Source organism: Carcharhinus amblyrhynchos, chromosome 34 (assembly GCF_965287045.1).
Source record: "Carcharhinus amblyrhynchos chromosome 34, sCarAmb.v2.hapA, whole genome shotgun sequence".
NCBI classification, from domain to species: Eukaryota; Metazoa; Chordata; class Chondrichthyes; order Carcharhiniformes; family Carcharhinidae; genus Carcharhinus; species Carcharhinus amblyrhynchos.
The window spans coordinates 8,116,169-8,140,385 of record NC_137357.1 but is presented as its reverse complement, the minus strand read 5'-3'; the positions used below and the strand labels follow the sequence as shown (position 1 = coordinate 8,140,385).

At 44.5% G+C, this 24,217-nt stretch overlaps 1 protein-coding gene across 9 annotated transcripts in view; it reads left to right on the top strand.

The window, feature by feature from the left end:
* Nucleotides 1–24,217, top strand: part of LOC145361396 (electrogenic sodium bicarbonate cotransporter 4-like) — a 100,758-nt gene that overhangs the window by 70,556 nt on the left and 5,985 nt on the right. For 4 of the 9 annotated variants that reach the window (XM_080217106.1, XM_080217112.1, XM_080217113.1 and 1 more), the window contains 9 exons: nucleotides 3,271–3,332; nucleotides 4,947–5,147; nucleotides 6,557–6,670; nucleotides 10,629–10,790; nucleotides 11,860–12,038; nucleotides 14,882–14,954; nucleotides 15,794–15,862; nucleotides 17,308–17,481; nucleotides 18,080–18,241. In XM_080217106.1, coding sequence (XP_080073232.1) covers nucleotides 3,271–3,332; nucleotides 4,947–5,147; nucleotides 6,557–6,670; nucleotides 10,629–10,790; nucleotides 11,860–12,038; nucleotides 14,882–14,954; nucleotides 15,794–15,862; nucleotides 17,308–17,481; nucleotides 18,080–18,241 — 1,196 coding nt within the window. Of the gene's footprint in view, nucleotides 1–3,270; nucleotides 3,333–4,946; nucleotides 5,148–6,556; nucleotides 6,671–8,344; nucleotides 8,459–10,628; nucleotides 10,791–11,859; nucleotides 12,039–14,881; nucleotides 14,955–15,793; nucleotides 15,863–17,307; nucleotides 17,482–18,079; nucleotides 18,242–22,235; nucleotides 22,333–24,217 lie in introns of all 9 variants that reach the window. The other 5 variants (XM_080217110.1, XM_080217105.1, XM_080217111.1 and 2 more) reach the window with 4 other exon arrangements.

Here is a 24,217-nt window from a genome sequence, read left to right as displayed (position 1 = left end):
GAATACTGTGTACCGTTCCGGTCCCTGTATTATAGAAAGAATATTATTAAACTAGAAAGAGTGCAGAAAAGATTTGCCGGGACCTGATTGTTTGAGTTATAAAGAGTGGCTGGATAGACTGGGACTTTTTTCTCTGGAGTGTAGGAGGCTGAGGGGTGATCTTATAGAGGCCTACAAAATAATGAGGGGCACAGATCAGCTGGCTAGTCAATATCTTTTCCCAAAGGTAGGGGAGTCTAAAACTAGAGGGCATAGGTTTAAGGTGAGAGGGGAGAGATACAAAAGGGTCCAGAGAGGCAATTATTTCACACAGAGGATGGTGACTGTTTGGAGCAAACTGCCAGAGGTAGCAGGAGAGTTGGGTACAATTTTGACTTCTAAAAAGCATTTAGACGGTTAGATGGGGAAGATGGGTATCGAGGGATATGGGCCAACACTGGAAATTGGGACGAGCTTAGTGGTTTAAAAAAAGGGCGGCATAGACAGGTTGGGCCGAAGGGCCGATTTCCATTGCTGTAAACCTCTATAACTCTAATACTCTGAAAACTATTAGGGTGATAATATATGGAGTGGAAGCGATCAGACCAGCAGCCAAGAGAAACAGGTGCTGCTCTGGCCTGAAACTGTTTTTTAATATTTGGAAGAGAACTTCTGCGGGTGACTGAGAATCAAAATGTTTATCCTTCAAATGGACATGTGACTTTTGTAACTGATTATTTACTATCTTTTTATCTGCTGCAAACTCTGGCTACTGTCAATCCTGGGTAAGTATCTTCAAGAAAACCCTCTTAAATCTTTTCTTTCCTCCCACTATCTCTGACCATTTGGACTAAACCTGGGATGGAAACTGCTTGTATTTACCTTGCGTTTGATGATGTTTGATGGTAAGGGACTCCTACTTCTTAAAACTGGGACTGCAGAAACTCTCCGTTAAAATTTGTTGTGGATAAACCTCTCCCCCAACCCTTCCCATTTACAATTTGCAGATTGGGAGTCGAGCTATTCTGAATCACAAAGGAGCCATGCATCAATTAAGTGGCATCGTTCTCTTGAGGAAGAGCGTGCCCTTATTGTGGTGCAGATTGCTGTTCAGATTGCCATAGAAACAGGAGTAAATTATTCAGTCCCTCAAGCCTATTCCCCCTTGCAATGAGATGATGGCTGACCTGTATCCTTATTTCAGTTACCTCCATTGATTCCACATCCTTTGGTATCATTTGCTGGCAAAAAGCTAATTGACCTCATATTTGAAATGATCAGTTGACCTAACATCTGCTGGGTTTGATGAGAGACGGTTCCCACACTTCTACAATGTGCTTTGATGTACAAGTGTTTCTAATTTCTCTGCTTATTGGCCTGGCTCTGATGTTAAGTTTATGACCTCTTGTCCCAGATTCCCCCATCAGTAGCAAAAGGTTTTTTTTCAATCTATTCTATCAACTCCTTTTCGAATCCAAAAATCATCAATCAAATCACCTCAACATATCTTCTTTTCCAGAACGTCCAAGACGAGTTTATCTCTATTAAAAGTTTCTTTATTAGTGTCACAACTAGGTTCACATTCACACTGCAATGAAGTTATTGTGAAAATCCCTGAGTTGTCACATTCTGGTGCCTGTTCAGGTTACACTGAGGGAGAATTTAGCACCCAACCAGCACATCTTTCGGACTGTGGGAGGAAACTGGAGCAGCAGAGAGGGGAAGGGGGGGATTCCTGCCTCCAGGGGTGGTAGGCCTGCAGGCGTTGGGGAGAGTCGTCACTCCCTGGGAGCATGGGGAGGGGGTGCTGGAATCAGATGGGCTGGGATGGGTGTCCCAGGCTGGGCAGCGAATCGAGCTGGCCAGCAAACAGGGAGACCGATAGTTCGGGGCCACTGTGCATGCTCAGGGAGCAGCTGATTTCAGCCTCCCCAGAGGGAATAGGTCCTGCCCCCTGAGCCTTAATGATATTCACAGTGGTGGCCTCTGCATTGCACAGAATGTGGGAGATTCTAGTCTGAACTCCCACTGAAAAAAGCAGTGAATTACTCCAGTTTACCCAGCAAATTAATTCAACACTTAGCATTTTTGGGGAGAATTCCGCCCAAGGCTTTTAAATCCATATGAGATTAAAGAAAAATTCAACTGTTTATTACAACCAGGTGGATAATCTACTTTGTTTTGTGCAGAATGCTCCTTTGCGCTACATCTAAAACAAAAAAAAAGTTCAACATTTCGACTGTGAGATTCATCAATTATTTAAGCTTCTCGGAGTATTCGGTTCCAAGTAATGCAGATATTCACCCTTTATCCAAGTTATTTAAATGTGATACCAGCACTTGCAGAGTCTGAGCTACAGGGTTGAGAGAGCAGATGGGACCTCAGTTTAGTAAATGATTCCAAAGACAGCACCTCCCACAGTGTAGCACTGCCCCAGTGCTGCACTGGAGTGTCAGCCTGGAGGTCTATGCACAAGTTCTGCAGCGGGATTTGAACCCAGAAACCATTTTGCTCTGAGGCTAAACTGCTACCCACTGGGCTACAGCTGATGGTGTTATCATGACCTCAAGACACAAAGAGGGAGGATGGAAAGTAAGACAACTTGGAAACTCCTGGGGGAGATGATGGTCTAGTGTTATTATCGCTACAGTGTTAATCCAAAATGCAGCTAATGTTCTGGGGACCTGGATTCGAATCCCGCCACGGCAGGTGGTAGAATTAAAAAAAGCTGGAAATAAGAATCTACTGATGACCATGAAACCATTGTTGGAAAAACCCATCTGGTTCACTAATGTCCTTTAGGGAAGGAAATCTGCCGTCCTTACCCTGGTCTACATGTGACTCCAGAGCCACAGCAATGTGGTTGACTCTCAACTGCCCTCGGAGAACTTGGGATGGGTAATAAATGCTGGCCCAGCCAGTGATGCTCATATCCCATGAATGAATGAAAACAAAGAGGGAGGATGGAACGTAAGACAACAGGCAGGGTTCTGTTTATGAATGAGTTACATGGACTGTTAGGAGTCAATCCTCAATTCCCTTCAGTCTGAACGGCAGCAAAGTCAAACATTTTACTGGTTGGGAAAGGAAGAAAGTGGTGGGTTATCACCTCAGCTGCCAGAGGTCAGGTTTTGAGTTTTGTGGCAGATTGGTTGTTTGTGTTATTGGTTGCGATGAATTATGATGCCACCCCATCAAGGGGAACGAGGGAAGGAAGTTTCAACCTAAACAGAGGCTGTAAGGCTGAGATTTTGTTGCTGACACTGAACACACTATTCTGTTACCTCACAGTGACTACAACTTTCTTCAATGCTTCAGATTCACCATCTCTGAACAACACTAACATTTCTTTGGTAAGTTTTTCATTTGACTGCCATCATTCTTTATTTCACTTCAATCTGTTGTCCCCAGCGTGTGGTAGAATGGGGTGGTTTGCACGATGTCAGGAACTAGGAAAAGTATAGGGTGGGATTTTTGCTCCCCCTCCTGGTGGTGTGTTTTCCGATGGTGGATTGCCATTGATCGCCAGTGAGATTTTCCAGTCCCACCGCTGTCTGTGGAGATTTGTGTGGCTTGCCTGTCACGCCACCAGGAAACCGGCCGTGGGGATTGCCTTTGGCAACAGGAGATGATCCCGCCAGTGGGAAGGTCCAGGAATTCCTGCCCATATTCTCTCTCTCTCTCACAACCCAAACTCTCCTACTTCTTGCAACTGGGTGGAAATTGCTGTAACCACAAAACCACCTCGCAAACCCTTGTCCTCGAAAGTTCAGGGCAGCAGACAGCATTCTTAGACTTAGAAATGAGTAACCACTTCTCCATTGCCACACTAAAGTTTAAAATTTATTTACTGGTGTCGCAAGTAGGCTTACATTAACACTGCAATGAAGTTATTGTGAAAATCCCTTCATCGCCACATTCCGGTGCCTGTTCAGGTTCACTATGGGAGAATTTAGCGTGGTCAATGTACCTGATCAGCACATCTTTCAAATTGTGGGAAGAAACCAGAACACCAGGAGGAAACCTACGCAGACACGGGGAGAACGTACAATCTCCACACAGACAGTGACCCGAGCCAGGAATCGAACCCAGGTCCCTGGCGCTGTGAGGCAGCAGTGTGCTAACCACTGTGCCACCATGCCACCCCTCCTCCCAACCCCCATCCTAGCTCAGTATACTAGGTCAGTATCCCAATAGTTCCTATCTAACAGCACTTTCACAACACGGTTTATGAAGGACGATCACCACTAGGAAAGGTCAATAAACACTGGCCTTGTCAGTGACAGTCACACCCTAAGAATGAATTTTAAGAAAACTCAATGCCAACAGGAGATAACACTTCAAAACATCTATGCCAAAGTTGAGATGTCAACCATTTGCTTCAATTTTGTAGTAGTTTTGGGAGGACTAACTGATCCAGATGGTGCCAGAGGAAATTAGTTTTCTTGCTGAGTACAAATGCCCAAATTCCACATCTTCTTCAGTGTGCTGTCGTAGGATCTTTTATATCCAAAATATTATTGATAAGCCCTTGTCATCCATGATCTTATTATGGATTATCACATTGAACTATAACCTTTACAGAAATATAGAGTGATGTCACCTTTCCCCTTAACAAAACCATCCCAACTTAGTTATAGTTTCCACTGTTTAACTTACTCAAAACAGCTATGACATGCCAGTCGTGTTAGCAATTGCATATGGACTACCATATGGGGATGAGGAGGTTTTGATGTGTCTCTGTAAGATTAGTCACAGTGTAGTCCTTGCCTGTAAATCACGCCTTTGTCTAATCATATGGCAACATTTTCTTTGGGCGATAGACAAGAGAAAGTTGCATTGCTTGTATTGTGTTGTAGCTTACAAGCTTGCTGTTTAAGTGACAGCAGTTTTGTACAGAGCCAGATAATGCATTCTCAGGTGAGGGTTTTCTTCAAGAATCTTTCTCTTTCTCTTCCTTTCCCAAGTACAATGTTGTCAATGCAACAGCACTGGACTGGAGTCAACTCAGCAAGAAGGAATGCTTCACATATGGTGGCAAGCTGGTTGGGAAGTCCTGCAAGTATATTCCAGACCTAGCCCTAATGTCTTTCATCCTCTTTTTTGGCACCTACTCCATGACTGTGACCCTCAAGAAATTCAAGTTTAGTGGCTATTTTCCTACCAAGGTAAGTGTTCAAGTGAAACACCTCTGGATTTTGAACCAAGTTCATAACAGAATGACCTGTTTCTCACTTGGGCCACTGTCCCCCTGGATCTTCTGAGAAAGGCAAACGCTGCATTCCCAAAGCTCTGCCCTCAAACCAATAGCCTGTGAGATCCAGGCACTTCTCCATAAAGGCAGTCACTTAGTACAGAGCCATGGATCGGTATCTGTCTATCTGGGCAAGCCAGCCAACATGATAAGAGTCATGGGGTCTTGCAGATTATTAACAGGTACAGACAGGGCAACAGAATTGCCCCACTGGGTGAAAAAACCTTGCTGACAAGTACAAAGTCGGATTTGTTGAACATTATTGAAGTTACTTCAAAAGTACAGAATGTTTATAGTCCGTGCTTAAACAGTGTTCACTTTGATTTTGTTTTCCCCAAATTTCAGAGAAGGTTCAAACAAGTAATGTTTCAATTGACAATCCGACGACATTTGCCAGCCTATTTCCCACTGCCGTTTCCAAGTAGGCTGCTTGCCGTCCTCAAGTTAAGCAGTCACAGATATTTCTGTTCACAAAATGAAACAGAGCATAAACCCCAAATTTCAAAGTCTTCTCTGATTCCAGACACAATTCATAACTGAACTGTGGGCAACATATTAAATGCAAAGGCTGCCAGTCATGTTAGCAATTATATGTGGACCAGCACATGGGAATCTAGAAACCCAACAGTGCAGAAGGAGACCATTCGGCCCATTGAGTCCTCACCGACCACAATCCTACTCAAACCCCATCCACGTAACCCCACGTATTTACCCTATTAATCGCCCTGACACTAAGGGGCAATTTATCATGGCCAATCCACCTAACCCGCACACCTTTGGAGTGTGGGAAGAAACCGGAGCACATGGACGAAACCCACGCAGACATGGGGAGAATGTGCAAACTCCACACACACACACACACACACACACACACACACGCAGTGACCGGGGCCAGAATTGAACCCGGGTCCCTGTTGCTGTGAGGCAGCAGTGTTAACCACTGTAGCCACCGTGCCACTTAAAATTCTACCACCTGCCATGGCGGGATTCAAATCCGGTACACTGGAACTTGTCTAGATAATACCACGAGACCATCACCTCCCCTCCCAAGGGATGCCTTTTCACTGTTCGATACAGGTCAATGAAGCATGGACTAATTATAGAGATGAGTTATTTTTCAAGCCTTGAAAGTTTCGATAAAAATCCACACATTTTGTAATTCAAATGTTGCTTCTTCTCCCTAACTGTAGCCTTGTAGTGTAAGCAAAGATTATTATTCCTCAACACTGTACCTGCACTTGTGACCCTGAGCCTGTGTACATGTACCGCCTTCCCTGCTTGTCTCCTTCCCCCGTGTATACTTATCCCTTTATTTTCTATTAGATCCGAGGACTGATAACTGACTTTTCCACGGTGATCTCAATTCTTGTTTTCTGTGGAATCGATGCTGCAGTTGGATTGGACACACCCAAACTGCATGTTCCCAGTGAAATCAAGGTCTGAATAGAATTTGGCTATTGAATATCGCTCGCTGTTTTCCTATTGCTCTGCATAGTTTCAAAGGCATGCTCCCAACTTTTTTTGAACCTAAAATGCACACACTATCACCTTGAATGAACATCTGTCTTTCTCTTTGGGTTGCTGGTTTACATTAGTTTCCGAGTCATGAAAGCCAAACCTTCAGTTATTCACCGAGGCAATTTCTTTCCTCCTTACTGTCCAGCTCTCTCTCGCTTGCATCCGCCATCAGAGAAACTTTTTTCATACACCACAATTATCCCCTGGATCTCCTCTCTGGCACAATGGGGGTGGAGGAGGATGGTCAAAGAAGATAGCTTTGGGCTGGCACCTATTTCAGCTTTCTCTGCTCTGCCGTAACAGTTACTCACCATGGCATTGGAGCTGACATCAGTTCAGAAGCTCATTCCAGAGTTTTATTTTGAAGTTTATTTATTAGTGTCACGCATAGGCTTACATTAACACTGCAATGAAGTTACTGTGAAAATCCCCCAGTCACCACCCTCCAGCACCTGTTCAGGTACACTGAGGGAGAATTTAGCACCTAACCAGAACTGTGGGAGGAAAGCGGAGCACCCGGAGGAAACCCATGCAGACACGGGGAGCAGACTCCGCACAGTGACCCAAGCTGGGAATTGAACCCAGGTCTCTGGCACTGTGACGCAGCAGTGCTAAGCTCTGTGCCACCTGAGACCTGGAATTGCTAGTCTGCTGTGCAGCTAAAATTATAAAGTATCAAATCCAAACAGTGCAGAAGGAGGCCATTCGGCCCATCGAGTCTGCACCAACACAATCCTACCCTGGCTCTATCTCTGTAACCCCCACATATTTACCCTGTTAATCCTCCTGACACTAACGGGCAATTTACCATGGCCAACCCACCTAACCTGCACATCTTTGGACTGTGGGAGGAAACCAGAGCACCCAGAGGAAGCCCATGCAGACACGGGGAAACATGCAAACTCTGCACAAAGACAGTGACCCAAGGCCAGAACTGAACCTGGGTCCCTGGCGCTGTGAGGCAGCAATGCTAACTACCGTGCCACCATCTCTTGCCACCATTTTTCGTGACAGAAAAGCATCTCGCTAATGACACAGGAACTCTAACACCAGTTAAGCAGCTCATCACAGATTACTGAGACCTGAAATTGCTGGTCCCTTGCGCAGGTCAAATGTAACTCTCTGCTCGTGAGGACAATCTAACCAGGAAAGAATACATTTTTGTTTTTCCTACAGGGCAATTCATCGAAGTCCCTACTCACTTCACTCATTGTTTCACCTCAACTTACTCATCCAGTGGGATGCAGCGACGGAGTTGACCGATAGGGAGCAAATAACAGAGCCTTTCAATTAATTTAGCAAATTAACATGGATCAAATCAATTTTCTCATTCCGTCTTGGTGCAATCTGTAAATCAGCAACTCAAGGACATTTTCTCTCCCAAAATGTATCTTCAGGGCTTGTTTTCTTTACGCATGCTCGCCAGCATGGTTACTGGATCTTGGAGTAACTTGGGAAGATTTGACTTTCCTCGAACCAATGTTGAAAGTACTTACTTTAATATTTCCTCTTTCTTTTTCTTATTAATTCTTATTCTCTTCTCATGTGATACCTCACCTTTTACCATCTGTTCCATCTATGGACCTGTCTTAGCTCCGGAAACTTATCAGTGACTTTTCTATCTTCACGTCTATTCTGATTTTTGTTGGGATTGATACATTTTTTGGACTGAACACTCCTAAACTTCAAGTGCCTACTGAGCTGAAGGTAAATCCCAAGGGTCTTTTTTTTCACAGTTATAATTTGATAAATCTTATAATTAAGAAATGCTTTGAGTGGTGGACTGTCAAACTCTTCTGTAATGTGTGAGACCTTGGAATAAAAGAATCATAAAACCTCTAGCTAGAATACAAGAGCAGGGATGTACTTCTGAGGCTGTATAAGGCTCTGGTCAGACCCCATTTGGAGAACTGTGAGCAGTTTTGGGCCCCATATCTAAGGAAGGATGTGCCGGCCTTGGAAAGGGTCCAGAGGAGGTTCACGAGAATGATCCCTGGAATGAAGAGCTTGTTGTATGAGGAACAGTTGACGACCCTCAGTCTGTACTCGTTAGAGTTTAGAAGGATGAGGGGGGATCTCATTGAAACTTACAGGATACTGCAAGGCCTGGATAGAGTGGATGTAGAGAGGATGTTTCCACTAATAGGAAAAACTAGAACCAGAGAACACAATCTCAGACTAAAAGGAACGATCCTTTAAAACAGAGATGAGGAGGAATTTCTTCAGTCAGAGAGTGGTGAATCTGTGGAACTCTTTGCCACAGTAGGCTGAGGAGGCCAGGTCATCTTTAAGACAGAGATAAATAGGCTCTTGATTAATAAGGGGATCAGGGGTTTTGGGGAAAAGGCAAGAGAATGGGGACTTGGAGCTAAAGACGAAGGTCCCATGGGTGGGACTGTGGTTGGTACAGACTCAATGGGCCGAATAGCCTCCTTTTATAGGAATTCTATGATTCTAAGTGAGACAGGGAGACAGGAAGAGGTTAGACAAAAAAACAGGCAGGAGGGTAGGGAGAAGTTAAAAATGAAGTTACCGGTAAGGGAAGAAGACAGATAAACAGGAGGTATGCCTCAAATTTTGTTTTGTATAGTATAGAGGTGTATCTTGTCTTATTAAAATTTGGGAACCGCTGGTCTAACCCAAAGCCACATTCGACCTGGATATTATCAAGTGGTTGTGTTCCGTTGCCTAAGAATGACAATCAGCATCTAAAGTGCACAAGGATTTAAATGTGAAAACAAATGCAATTCTATTTAGAAAGAATTTTCATCTCAAATCTACCATGTGAGGTTAGTCATTTTCCAACTTCAAAGAAGAATGTCCAGATTTTGTGTGGAGAATTGGTTTGTTCTTTTCAGCCCTGTACATTTTCAAGTGGAACCCATTTTGCTCCTTTATCTGATTGTTTTTGAGGTAACAGTATGGCACTGTGGTTAACAGTGAGGTTGAATGTCTTGGGTTACAGGAAGATATAGATGAGATGGTCAAAAGGGCAGATAAGTGACAGATGGAATTTAACCCTGAAAAGTCTGAGGTGATACACTTTGGAAGGAATAATTTGACAAGGAAATATACGATGAAAGTTCTGACACTGGGAAGTTCCGAAGAACAAAGGGATCTTGGCGTGTTTGTCCAAGATTTCTGAAGGTGGAAAGACAGGTTAGTCGGGTGGTGAAAAAGGCACACTCACCTTTATCAATCGGGGAGTAGATTACAAAAGCAGAGAGGTCATGTTGGAGTTGTATCGAACTTTGGTGAGGCCACAACTGGAGCGCTGTGTGCAGTTCTGGTCGCCACATGACAGGAAGGATGTGATCGCACTGGAGGGGGTGCAGAGGAGATTTACCAGGATGAAACATTTAAGTGATGAAGAGAGGTTGGATAGGCTTGGGTTGTTTTTGTTAGAGCAGAGAAGACTGAGGGGTGACCTGATCGAGGTGTACAAGATTATGAGGGGCATAGAGAGGGTGGATAAGGAACAGCTGTTCTCCTTTGTTGAAGGGTCAGTTACGAGGGGACTCAAGTTAAAAGTAAGGGGTGGGAGATTTCGGGAAGGATTTGAGGAAAAACTTGTTTACCCAGAGGGTGGTGACAGTCTGGAATGCGCTGTCTGGGAGGGTGGTGGAGGAAGGATGCCTTACATTCTTTAAACCTGGATGAGTACTTGGCGCATCATAATAATTAGGGCTATGGGCCAAGTGCAGGCAAGTGGGATTAGGTGATGGTTCACTGACCTCAGTACTTCATTAAGCTTGCAAGGCTTGTACTATCTCTAGAACCCAGACTGAGACAAATGTGAAATGATAAAACCCATGATCACACTTGAAAAATTTATGCACTAACTCAAGAACTGTCGGTTTCAAACTTCTCCCCACAGCCGACCCGTTCCGACCGAGGCTGGTTTGTTATTCCCTTCGGTAAAAACCCGTGGTGGATCTACCTTGCCAGCGCTTTACCAGCTCTTCTAGTCACCATTCTAATCTTCATGGATCAACAGATCACAGGGGTAATCGTGAACCGGAAGGAGCACAAATTGAAGGTAGGTGACCGATTGTTACCTCGCCAAGTAGGGCCGATATCGATGCGTTGCTTCCTTAGCAACAGACATGTTAAGGGTAAGGAGTGTCACTATTTGAAAAGCAAATTACTGCGGATGCTGGAATCTGAAACCAAAAGAGAAAATGCTGGAAAATCTTGGCAGGTCTGGCAGCTTCTCTAGGGAGAGAAAAGAGCTGAGGTTTTGAGTCCAGATGACCCTTTGTCAAAGTCCTTTGCAGCTTTGATAAAGGGTCATCTAGACTTGAACCATCAGCTCTTTTCTCTCCCTACAGATTTTCCAGCATTTGGTGAGCCAAAGGGCCTGTTCCTGTGCTGTTCTTTATTCACATCAAGGCCAGGATAGAAGATCGTTCTCACATCAAAGGGAATATTGGATGTCAAACAAGTTCCTATCAAACAATTTTCTGAAATGATACATGATGGAAATGAGTGGTCTGAAATTTGTTTTGGATCAAGATGATAAGTCATCGTGAGCTTCAGTTTAAGTACTGAGTGAAACTTTCCGAGAACCAGTGTAATGTTTGAATCGACTGTTCACTACACTACCAGAAGGACTGGAGGCTTTGGAGAGAGTGCAGAAAAGGTTTACCAGGGTGTTGCCTGGTATGGAGGGGATTAGCTATGAGGAGAGATTGGGTAAACTGGGATTGTTCTCCCTGGAAAGACAGAGGCTGAGGGCCAACCTGACAGAAGTTGATAAAATTATGAGAGGGATAGAAGCTTTTTCCCAGGTCAGAAATGACAATTACAAGGGGGCACAAGTTCAGGATAAGGGGGGAAAGGTTTCGTGGAGATGTGCGGAGAAAGTATTTTTTTTTACACACAGGCTGGTGAGGGCCTGGAATGCACTGCCAGGTGAGGTGGTTGAGGCAGACACACTAGCCACATTTAGGACTTATTGTGGTAGACACATGAACAGGTGGGGAATAGAGGGATCAGTGCAGTTGGTCTGGATAGGACAACGTGATTGGTTTGGAGGGTTGAAGGGCCTGTTCCTGTGCAGTGTTCTTTGTTCTTTGACCAAAGTATTTCTCCCGTTTCTGCTGCAGAAAGGAGCTGGTTACCATTTGGACCTGTTTTGGGTTGGTCTTCTTCTGGCAATTTGTTCTTTTATGGGCCTTCCATGGTACGTAGCAGCAACTGTTATTTCCATCGCTCACATTGATGGGTTAAAAATGGAAACAGAAACCAGTGCACCCGGAGAGCAGCCACAGTTTCTTGGGGTGAGGTAGGTGCGCACAGAGCTTGACTGTTTTATATTACTTCCATGGTGAGATACGTTGCTCCAAATTACTTCTTCCTTTCCACGTCACAATGAGGACTCTTCTTCTGATGTCCTACTCGATCGTTAATAAGCAATGATTCCTGATTTTTTTCTGTTTTTATTTCAGATATCTGACAATTGCAGTTTCCACCCCCCAACCACCACCCCCTTTTTTATATTAAGCAGTTTTTGTTACTGAACCGTATTAGTAACTTCAACGCAAATTACTGCAGGTGCTGGAATCTGAAACAAAAACAGAAAATGCTGGAAAATCTCAGCAGGTCTGACAGCATTATATCCCAGAAGGAGGCCATTTAGCCCAACGAGTCTGTACCAACCACAATCCCACTCAGGTTCTATCTCCATAATCCATGTATTTACCCTGCTAATCCCCCTGACACTAACGAACAATTTAGCATGGCTAATCCACCTAACCTGCACATCTTTGGACTGTGGGAGGAAACCAGGGCACCCAGAGGAAACCCAAGTAAATACAGGGAAAGCATGCAAACTCCACATGGACACAGTGACCTGAGGCCAGAATTGAACCCGGGTCCCTGGCGCTGTGAGGCAACAGTGCTAACCACTGTGCCACCCGTGCCACCCCAATTCTCTTTGGGGGAGAGGACAGATCCAACATTTAGAGTCAGCTCTGACAAAGGGTCATCCAGAGCGGCACGGTTGCACAGTGGTTAGCACTGCTGCTTCACAGCATCAGGGACCTGGGTTCGATTCCCGGCTCAGGTCGCTGTCTGTGTGGAGTTTGCACATTCTCCTCATGTCTGCGTGGGTTTCCTCTGGGTGCTCCGGCTTCCTCCCACACTCCAAAGATGTGTGGGTTAGGTTGATTGGCCAGGCTAAAAAAATTGTGCCTTAGTATCCTGAGGTGCGTAGGTTAGAGGAATTAATGGGTAAATATGTAGGGATATGGGGGTCGGGCCTGGGTGGGGTTGTAGTTGGTGCAGACTCGATGGGCCAAATGGCCTCTTACTGCACTGTAGGGTTTCTATGATTTTAGACTGGAAACATTGGCTCTATTCTCTTCCCACAGACGCTGTCAGACCTGTTGAGATTTTCCAGCATTTTCTGTTTTGACATGAGTAACTTTATGCCTTAAAATAAAGTTCTGCATATTCTTTAGCAGATAATAAACTCTGAACAAATAATTTATCCTTGTACATATTGGTATAACAGACAGCAGATTTCTCAGATTATAGGGAACCTGGTGAGTACCCTACACATTTTTTAGTGAATGATCCACCAGAATTAAGGTCTAATTATTAAATTTGGACAGACTTGTCCCTGCACAAGGGAGAATAAGAATGAAAATTGCAATTAAGTAAAGGATTTGGACTGATTTGGAGAAGGGTCATCTAGCTGTGAACCAGTGGAAAGAGCCTGAACCCGAACAGTTTTTGTTCAGCTAAATACACAGATTAAGTCTGGGATGATAGAAGATGGAGAGGTACCAGTAGCTATTTTGTCAGCTTACACAAATCAAATTAATGGTCTCTCACAAAATTCTGTCACATGCTTGGATAATTAACATCCTGAGAATGATTTCCTGGATGATAACATTCCCGAGAACAACATGTAGTTTGTGGTTCTCTTCAAGTCTGTTACAAGAACCTTGTCCAGCCGCGAAGGTTTTCTGATTAGGGGGTAGCATATGATGTAGAAATTAATTAATGCCCAGAGTGAGTGCAGAGTGGTAGTACCAGGCAGCTTTGAGCCATAGGTTCCTACATTGCAGAAGGAGACCATTCAGCCCATTGAGACTGCACCAACCACAATCCCACCCAGGCCCTATTCCTTAAACCCCACATATTCACCCTGCTAATCCCCCTGATACTAAGGGGCAATTTACAGAGCCAATCCACATCACCTGCACATCTTTTGGACAGTGGGAGGAAACCCACAGGGAGAAGTGCAGACAGTGATCCGAGGCCAGAATTGAACCCAGCTCCCTGGTGCTGTGAGGCAGCAGTGCTAACCACCGTTCCGCCTGTGCCACCCGTGCTGAGACTTTATTGAAGAGAATGGAAAACAAGGTTCAGTTCTTGACTATCAGCGTGTAAACAATGTCTGTCCAATCCGGGTGACTCATTCTATTTACCTTTAACCAATACAGTAGAGTGTGTGATCAGACCAAATGCAAAGGTCGAATGTATAGCAGTTAAGTCAGGAAGCTATTTTCTGCTGCCAGAGGAGAATAATGTTCTTCATTTCCTCGCTGAAGTTAACAGTGATGCAGGGAAAGGACAAGGCGTGAGGATCCCTTCTGTGCAGTTACATTCTCAGATTCTATAACTTTTTCATCATTCCACAGATTGATTCCTGCCTTGAGCCATCAGCAAGGGGACTGCCATTCTGAACTGCAGAGTTGGCTTTTGTCGATCAAAGCAGTGATAGGCTTCTACTGTTGGTGCTAGGAAGCAGATTTGTGGTGTTGGTCGGGGGTGGGTGGGAAAGACATGGTGGAAATGGGGGTGAAGAGAAACTGGATCTGATATCTATCCAGCAATCCCACATTCCAGACAAAGTTCTCCTCTGTTGTAGTGTTCCCTACATGCTCCCAGAATCCACATTCACAGCAACAATGGTCATTGGAACAAAATCAAGCAGGGTAATCTGTCACTGTGGAACTGTGCACTCACGAGAAGTCAATACTTGGAGAGACTTGGGCAGGAAATAAAGAGAATATATCCCTTTGCGTAAGATACCATGCAGACCAAGGAAATGGATGGTAGTCTATGAAGGTTGATTGTACATGGCATAGCGTCTAAATATTTATTTTCCTTTTCCAGGGAGCAAAGGCTCACTGGTGTTGTTGTGTTCATTCTGACAGGAGTCTCCGTGTTCTTGGCTCCCATTCTGAAGGTAAGTCTTTACAGACTGATTAGCAACAAAGCTGAGACATTCCGTTCAAGAACATTTAATAAACTTATCCCTTTAATCACAAAGGAGTTTGCACCTTTTTAAATGAAGCCAAGGATTGCCATAGTATTATTGGATAAGTGCAGCTCCAGCAACACTGGAGAAGCTTGACACTATCGAGGGCAAAGCCACCCAGTCCACCCCATCCACTCCCTCCAATACCAACACTACATCTGCAAGATACACTATAACAATTCACCAAAGAACCTTAGACAGCAGCTTCCAAACCCACGATCACTTCCATCTAGAAGGACAAGGGCAGCAGGCACATGGGAACACCACCACCTACAGGTTCCAATCCATTCACCATCCTGAATTGGAAATATATCACTGCTCCTTCACAGTCGCTGGGTCAGTTCCCTCCCAAACAGCACTGTGGGTCAACCCACAGCACCTGGAGTGCAGCAATTCAAGCAGACAGCTCCCCACCGCCTTCTCAAGGGTAATTATGGATGGGCATCTTCCTGCCTTTCGTATGTAACATTAACCTGAGGACCGTCTGCCCTTCCTGTAGGGACACGAAAGATCCCATGGCCCTCAGCCCCCATCACTAACCTTACTCTGTGCACAGTGACTACACTTCAGAAATAGTTCCTTGGCTGAAAATGGTTCACTGGCTTTGAGTCATGCATAGGTCATTAATGGGAGCTCTTTTATTTGTTATCACTCATTGAAGCAGCACAGAATGGGAATGGGAGTGCTGAAGATTTAATAGTTTTAAATTATTTAAGCTGCAATTTTATTTTGGTCTAATAGTCATGATTTATTTGGTTCATCCACAGTTCATTCCAATGGCAGTGCTATATGGAATATTCCTTTATATGGGTGTGGCTTCTTTAAATGGCATTCAGGTAGGCCAATTTTTAGTTTAAATTATATCTTCACTTTGACTGCTTTTGAACGATCAGCAGAAGCATGAAACCACAGGGGGTGGTGGTTTCTCGAGTTTGTGTCATTAGGAAGGGACCAGGCAAGTCACAAACTGTTTGGCGCTGGGTGTGAAATGGATTTTTTAGGCCCACACACTATTCCCCCACGATCGGCGCAATCTAATAATGGTGCTATGAGGTTCAGAGAATCATCTCCCTCCCATCAATCAGATTAGTACCTCTGGAAAAACACTTAAGTGGAAACAGGCTCAGAATTTCTCAATTACCAGTTGATGTTGTCCAGTGTTACACAAAGACAAATTCTCTCTCTCTCTCTCATATTTCACCTCCTATTTGCTCACTCCTGAGTTCTGCCTGTTATTCTGTCTCACTCTATCCCTCTAAACTATGCTTCTCATCAATGCCAATTTTTCTTATTCATTCGAGGGACATGGGCGTTGCTGGCTGGCCAGCATTTATTGCCCATCCCTAGTTATCTGAGGGCAGTGAGATCAACCACGTTGCTGTGGCTCTGGAGTCACATGTAGGCCAGACCAGGTAAGGACGGCAGATTTCCTTCCCTGAAGGACATTCGTGAACCAGATAGGTTTTTCTGACAATTAACTATGATTTTACAGTCATCAGTAGATTCTTAATTCCAGATGTTTCGTTTTTCCTGATTATTGAAGTCAAATTCCACCATCTGCCATGGCGGGATTTGAACCCAGGTCCCCAGAACATTAGCTGAGCTCCTGGATTAATAGTCTAGCAATAATACCACTGGGCCATTGCCTCCCATGATAGTGAATTATGCCTGGGCAGAGTGAAACCAGAGGAAACTCCAGTGGAGGTCCTGACGGAAAATCGGTCGTCCAACCTTGGTATAGGGGTGAAAGGCTTGGTATTCTCTTTCTTCAAGCCTCTCCTTCAGTAAGCTCTTCATACACCCTTTCCTCTCATTCACAGCATCTCTCATCTCCCACAGGCTCATCCTCTGTGTCCCATATGTAATAAAGAACATTATATCAAAGCACAGACCAGTTCATAGATTATCCAAACTGGGAATCAGAACCAGTGCAAAAAATTAGAATTAGCTTTGGATGAAGTGATCAGATTGCATGCAGACAGTCGTGTTATTCATCGCAGATGGATCCTTACCCAGATTTAACATTAGGGTTTGGCAGTTTCCCTGGAACACAAGTTGCTCACAAGACTCTCACTCAGTGCTAACCCACATTGTGGCTCCACCATGATCCTTTTAACACAATGCGCACAGGTCTGACTCTACCTTCTAGTCGTGACGCTCAGTGTTAAGAGGAATGTAGGATATTATTGAGCTAAACTATTTCTAAGTTGAACAATTTAAAGTATGTTGAACTTTATTGCGATTTCAAACTTTTGTCTTCATGATATATTTTCTCCTCCAGTTTTGGGATCGGTGCAAATTATTTCTGATGCCCTCCAAACACCAACCAGACTATACCTATCTCCGGCACGTGCCACTGCGCCGGGTCCACTTATTTACCACGGTGCAAGTCATCTGTTTGGGTGTTCTCTGGGTTTTGAAATCTACGGTAGCAGCGATCATTTTTCCTGTCATGGTAAGAGGCCATCGATATTTTAGAACTTATGTCATAGGCAGGCTTTAAACAACAGCTTTATACAGCAACCTTAACAAGGTCAAACCAGACAACAATGGATACGGAGCCAAAGGAGGTGTCCGGAGGCTTGGTCAATGAAATAGGTTTTAAGGAGCATCTTAGGAGTGGAAGGTGGAGAGATGGAGGGCTTCTGGCTGGGTATTTGGGGTCAGGACATCTCAAGGCACAGCTCTCAATGTACGGCGAGATGTATGCAAAGGTCTGCAATTGGATGAACACAGAGTTCTAGCAGGAATTAGAAGATTGCAGAGCTAGGGAGGAATAGGGCCATGGAGGGATTTAGACACAAGGGTGAGACTTTTAAATTCAAGGGATTAATTAGAAATCAAAGCTATTTCAAAATTAAAATCACACGTGGGGAAATCAGTTTATTTTAGTCAGATGTAAATACAAACATTGACATCATTAACCCCCAGTGAACTCTGGAAATAGACAGAATGACATCCAGCAATTGTGGGGGATTCCAGTCATTATCAAAGTAAAAAGTCATACCTCTAGAAGGAACTTTGACACTCACCACAAATTCCCTCCCCACTAGATCCTCGCTCTCATTCTTGTGCGGAAATTACTGGACTTGGTTTTCTCCCAACATGATCTTGCTTGGTTAGACGACATCCTACCCGAAAAGGACAAAAAGGAGGAAGACAAGAAGAAAAGGAAATCAAAGACCAAAGACCAAGACAGGGACAGCATTGATGAGGTGAGGAATGCAGTGATGTACACACATTTTGATTCATGCTTTGTTTGTAATATAGCTTTCAACCCTTTCTGATGGGAATCTGTGCAGCTGTTAATATCCCCACTATCAAGTTTAACCTATGGATACATCATCATTCTATAGGTCAAGGAAACACTGTATTTTTTAGTGCAAATCACCCTGAGTGAACTTGCAGTCGACTTCTGTTCAAGCAAAGTTAAATCTGAATACCTTCTCATGAATGCTCAGTGTCCCAACAATGGTTGTCTTGTGACACAGAGGATAGCGTCCCTATCTCTGGGATCAAATCCAACCTGTTGGAGCATTCAGCAGGCTTACAATCAGTATGGGAATTCTTCCACCACCTCCCCACTATCCCCCAAATAGGGAGGGGAATTGCATGTGAAGAGGAACAATATTAAATTAAACTCTGCGCTTATTTGAAAAGAGTTTCTTCAATTTCCGTCATCATTCCCAGTAAATCCATTAGATTGCACACAACTCACTTCCTGATTCCCCAAAGCCTACCCACCAATGACAAGGCACAAGTCAGGAGTGTGATGGAATACTCCCCACTTGCCTGGATGGGTGCGGCTCCAACAATTCTCAAGAAGCTCGACACCATCCAGGACAAAGCAGCCCCATTTGATTGGCCCCCGATCCCCCACCTTAAACATTCACTCGCTCCACCCCCGATACACAGTGGCAGTAAGTGTGTACTGTCCACGAGGTGGATTCCAGGAACTCAGCAAGGCTCTTTAGGTGACACCTTCTAAACCCAATTGGTAGCAGACACTTGGAAATGTCACATCCTGAAAGTTCCTGTCTAAGCCACTCACTATCCTGACTTGGAAATGTATTGGCCATTCCTTCATAGTCGCTGGGTCAAAATCCCAGAACTCCCTCCTGAACAGCTCTGTGGGTCTACCTACACCACAGGGACTGCACGCAATATTTCCAATTCTGATCTGGACAGGGACTGCAAGAAGGCGGCTCACCACCACCTTCTCAAGGGGCAATTAAGGATGGGCTGGTGGTGATACCCACACCCTGTAAAAAAAATCTGAACTGGATTACTGCCTTGAAGCTGTTGAAGGTGTAAACTGTCTTCATGTGAGATTCAGTCCAGCATCACTGGTATTATACTGCATTCTGCTGGTCACAGAACAGCACTACATCAAAAACAAAGCTGACAGCTCATTCATCATTTAAAACTGAAGTGTGAGAAAGAAGCTATTGGAGCATCTCCCCTCCCCAGCAGATCAACAGTTTGCATTTATATAGCACCTGTAACATAGTAAATCGTCCCAAGATGCCTCACAGGAGCCGAACCAGAGAAAAATTGGCACAGAGCTCGAGAAGGCAACATGAGGACAGGCAGACGACAAGTTGAGTCAGAGAGATAGCATCTTAAAGGTGGAGGGGGAGTTGAGGGGGGAGTGGGTTGGAAGGTGGAAGTCAATGAAGAGTGTTAGCTCTCCAAACCCCCCCAAACAAGTCATTTTGATCATCTTTTCCCAAAGGGAGGGGAGTCTAAAACTAGAGGGCGTAGGTTTAAGGTGAGAGGGGAGATGGACAATTCTTTGTCACAGAGGCTGGTGAGTGTCGGTGGAAGAGGGAACAATTTTGTCTTTTTACAAAGCATTTAGATAGTTACATGGGTAAGATGGGTATAGAGGGATAACGGCCAAATGCGGGCAACTGGGGCTAGCTTAGTGGTTGAAATAAAAGGGCGGCATGGACAAGTTGGGCCAAAGGGCCTGTTTTCATGCTGCAAACCTCTGTGACTCTATAAATCATTTTAATATGAGATACAGAGCGCCCTGAATGTGATAAGTCCTAATTAGGCATGACTTTGTATGATTGTACTGTTGATTCAAGATTTTTTTTGGAATAACAATTAAAATCCAACATAAAGAACAAAAACAGCCTGGGAAACAGGCCCTTCGGCCCAACGAGCCCGCGCCACCATTTTAATATTACCAGTACGCCACCTCCACCCATGACCCTTATCTATTGTTTTTATGGCAATCCACATTGAGGGAAACTAATTTAGGGATAATTTATTACCTCCAATCAGCCTAATAGCACATCTTTGGGGTGTGGGAGGAAACCGGAGCACCCAGAGAAAACCCACGCAAGCACGGGGAGAATGCGCAAACTCCCACAGACACTGGCCCAAATCCATGTGTCTGCACAGCAATCAGTGATAGTCACTGAGCTGTCGTCTTGCCCAGTATCTGGTCCCAGTTTCAGCACACACTAACGACATGAAGCACTGGGCCAATCTCTAACATTCAAGAGCAGCCCAAGTATGACACATCGTGTGTATGCCCCACGTTGGACAACAAGGCGGACCGACTTAAAACCTGTGAATTAAAAGAGAAAAAACATTATTATCATACCATATCTTTTTACATTACCAGGGACGTCCCACTGCTAACGAACTTTATTTAAAACAATCTCCTATATCCTCCCATCTCCAACCCACTCATGTGCCTGTCTAAGTTACTCTTAAAGGACTCTAGCATGTTTGCCTCCACCACCTTACTTGGCAGAGCATTCCATACCCCCACTACCCTCTGTGTGAAAAACCTCCCTCTAATACAAAGAACAAAGAACAACACAGCACGGGAAACAGGCCCTTCGGCCCAACGAGCCCGCGCCGCCGTCCCATTGTCTCAGTGACCTATTCATGATTTTAGTCTACGCCTAATGTGCGAGGATCAGGGAGGTCCAATATAGGGACAATTTGTTACCCAATCAATCAGCCTAATATCTGTGTTATACCTCTCCCCCCTCACCCTAAGCCCGTGGCCCCTCGTACTATGTGTCTCTAACATAGGAAATAGCTTACCTCTGTTTACTCTATCTATGCCCTTCATAATCTTATATACTTCTATTAGATCCCCCCTCAGTCGCTGTCTTTCAAGGGAAAACAGCCCCAGTTTGCTCAATCTTTCCTCATAACCCAGTCCTTCCATACCAGGCAACATCCTGGTAAACCTCCTCTGCACTCTCTGTCAGTGGGTGAGGTCTTGTGACACAGAGGGTAGCTGCTCCTGATCCAGAAGCTCCAGGTTCATGTCCCATCCCAGGACTTGATGGTCAAGGAAGATGCATTCATAATGCAGCCAAACAGGTTGAGTATCAACCTTCAAAGCCTTCCAACATGCTGATGGTTTGCAATAAGAATGAGAGAGAGTCCTAGTCAGCTACCCTTGATGTGGAGTGACATCCCTCAAGAAATAAGTCCCAGCAACAGACTAACGACCTGTTCCAGGAATTATTAGCTGTGAAACCAAATGAAAGCCTGCCTTAGTGCACCACTGGATGAGGGAGGAGAACTGGGGAATGTCAATGGGTGAATAGGTGACAAGAGCCTCACATGAACATCAGTCTTTGTTCTTTACAAAGTTGACCAAACTTAGCCTTCCTTACTGGAGGAAGAAAAGAGGTCATATTTCCTGACCTAACTGGTGGTCAGTAGTCTCAGCTGGAAGCCCACCCATCAAACCTCGGCCAAGGTGATCACTGAGAACCAGGCTTATGTGTGAAGGGCAGCCACTTCCACGAGATACCAGAAGGCAGGTTTCACGTTGGAAATCAGAGCACGGCACCAGTTGCTACAGTTTGGGGATAGAAAGTAAAAGTTAAAAAAAAGAGAAATAAATAGATAAAATCGGAGGGCAAGTCGGATGAGAACTTTTACCCTGAAATATAAGCAGAAGAAATACAAAGATTCAGTATGAAGGGGGGAATCAAATAACAACACGGAAAACCAAAGGTTGATGAGGTTAAAGTCTGATTTTGCTTGCAGAGCCACTCTAAAGCTCTCATACCATCAATTTGCCAGCAGAAGAGTAACAGGTACAAGACTGTCTTCCACCGTACAACAGTGGAGAACAAACTCTCAGATTATTAGGACTTTAAAATACTCAACAGTTCATTTTGTTTCCAGCCTAACAATGCTGCGTCATTCTGCCTGAAATTCCAGGTTTCCTTCCAGCCCAAGACTCGCAATCCCTCAGTGCCAGTAAAGATTCCTATGGAACATATTGAACCACAGAAAAATGGCTCTCAGGGCACAGCTAGTGAGTAAAGTTCTCCACCACGGTTATTTGCTCCTTAGCATCTTAACTGAGTACTTGACTAATCAACTAGTCTCTTCCACACTTTTTAAAGCCATTAACCACTTCCAGCTCCTTAAAACAGGTTAACAACTTAATCATCTCTGCTCTCCTTTTATGATTGAAAGTGCGCTCTGTTCATTATTAGCATTCTTACTTGATTCAATTCTTTACCTTGTTCATTTCCCCCAGCTCCAGGAAATTCACCAGGATGGTCCCTGGGATGGAACATTTAAGCTATGAAGAGAGATTGGATAGGCTTGGGTTGTTTTCTCTGGAGCAGAGCAGACTGAGGGGTGACCTGATTGAGGTGTTCAAGGTTATGAGGGACATGGACAGGGAGCAGCTGTTCCCCTGAGTTGAAGGGTCAGTTATGACAAGTTAAAAGTGAGGGGTGGGACATTTAGGAGGGATTTGAGAAAAATGTTTTTACTCAGAGGATGGTGACGGTCTGGAATGCACTGCCAGGGAGGGTAGTGAAGATAGGTTGCCTCACATCCTTTAGTAAGTACCTGGATGAGTATTTGGCATGCCATAACATTCAAGGTTATGGGCCAAGTGTTGGCAAGTGGGATTAGGTGGGCAGGTCACCGCTTTAAGAATTCTAAGGGAGTGGATAGCAGGGATTTGTGGGTCAGCAGGCTTTAATTATCAGGTACTACATATAAGATGATGAATGGGATGGATAGGATAGAGGTGGAGAGACTCTTCCCGCTCAGAAAGGACAGTAGGACTAGGGGGCACAGCCTCAAGATAAAGGGGGGGCGGTTTAGAACGGAGTTGAGGAGGAACTTCTTCACTCAAAGGGTGGTGAATCTCTGGAATTCTCTGCCCGTTGAAGTGGTGGAGGCTGCCTCGCTAAATATTTTTAAGACGCAGGTTGATGGGATTTTGATAAGTGAGGGGATTAAGGGTTATGGGGAGAGGGTGGGAATGTGGAACTGAGCCACAACAGATCAGCCATGATCTTATTGAATGGCGGGGCAGGCTCGAGGGGCTAGATGGCCTACTCCTGCTCCTATTTCTTATGTTCTTATGACAGGGCCTTTGGTGCGCCAGTGCAGACTCGATGGGCCGAAGGGCCTCTTCTGCACTGTAGGATTCTGTGATTGCCTTTTTGTTCACTGTATCGCTGCAGATTATTTGTCAAAGCGATCAGTTTGCCCCTGTGCAGCCAAGTACCGCCATGGCTGGGGTCAGCTCCCTGGATATTCCTTTCACAAGTCCAACAAATACATGGGAAATCTCTTTTGTCATTGTGTCTGACCTGACAGCTAAGCTGTTCAATTTTCAACAGCGTTGCTGCAAAAAAATAGGTTAGGTAAACGAGAACTTGATGGCCTCATGAATAGTACTTTGCTTAAATAGATCAGATCACCTCAGATAATAAAGAACAAGCATTGTCAGTTGGATCACAGCATGAAGATTTGATTGTCTTTCATGAATGTAATGGTGATCTGGTTAGAATAGTAAAGATTTCTTTAAAAGTTCTGCAGTGACCTGCATCTTGCAGAGTTCTCCACATTTTCGATAACTTGTATCAAGGAAAGCAAGTATGCTAAAGGAACCAAATTATACCCAGGCCGTGACCTTAATCATGCGATACTTGTCCCTGCAAAACTTTTTACAATGAGCTATCAGAACCAACCCTCAGAATCTGGCACCAACATACATCAAGCCCTTACTGTATATTCCTTTTGTCAGATTGTGCACACTTCTGAATATAAGATTCTTTAGTGTCATTCCAGTGTTCATAAAGGGGAATCTTATCATCTCATCGATGCTTTCTGGTACCAAGATAAATTTACTCTGCCTATCAGCTTGTGTGGATGATTGTGTTACAACTACA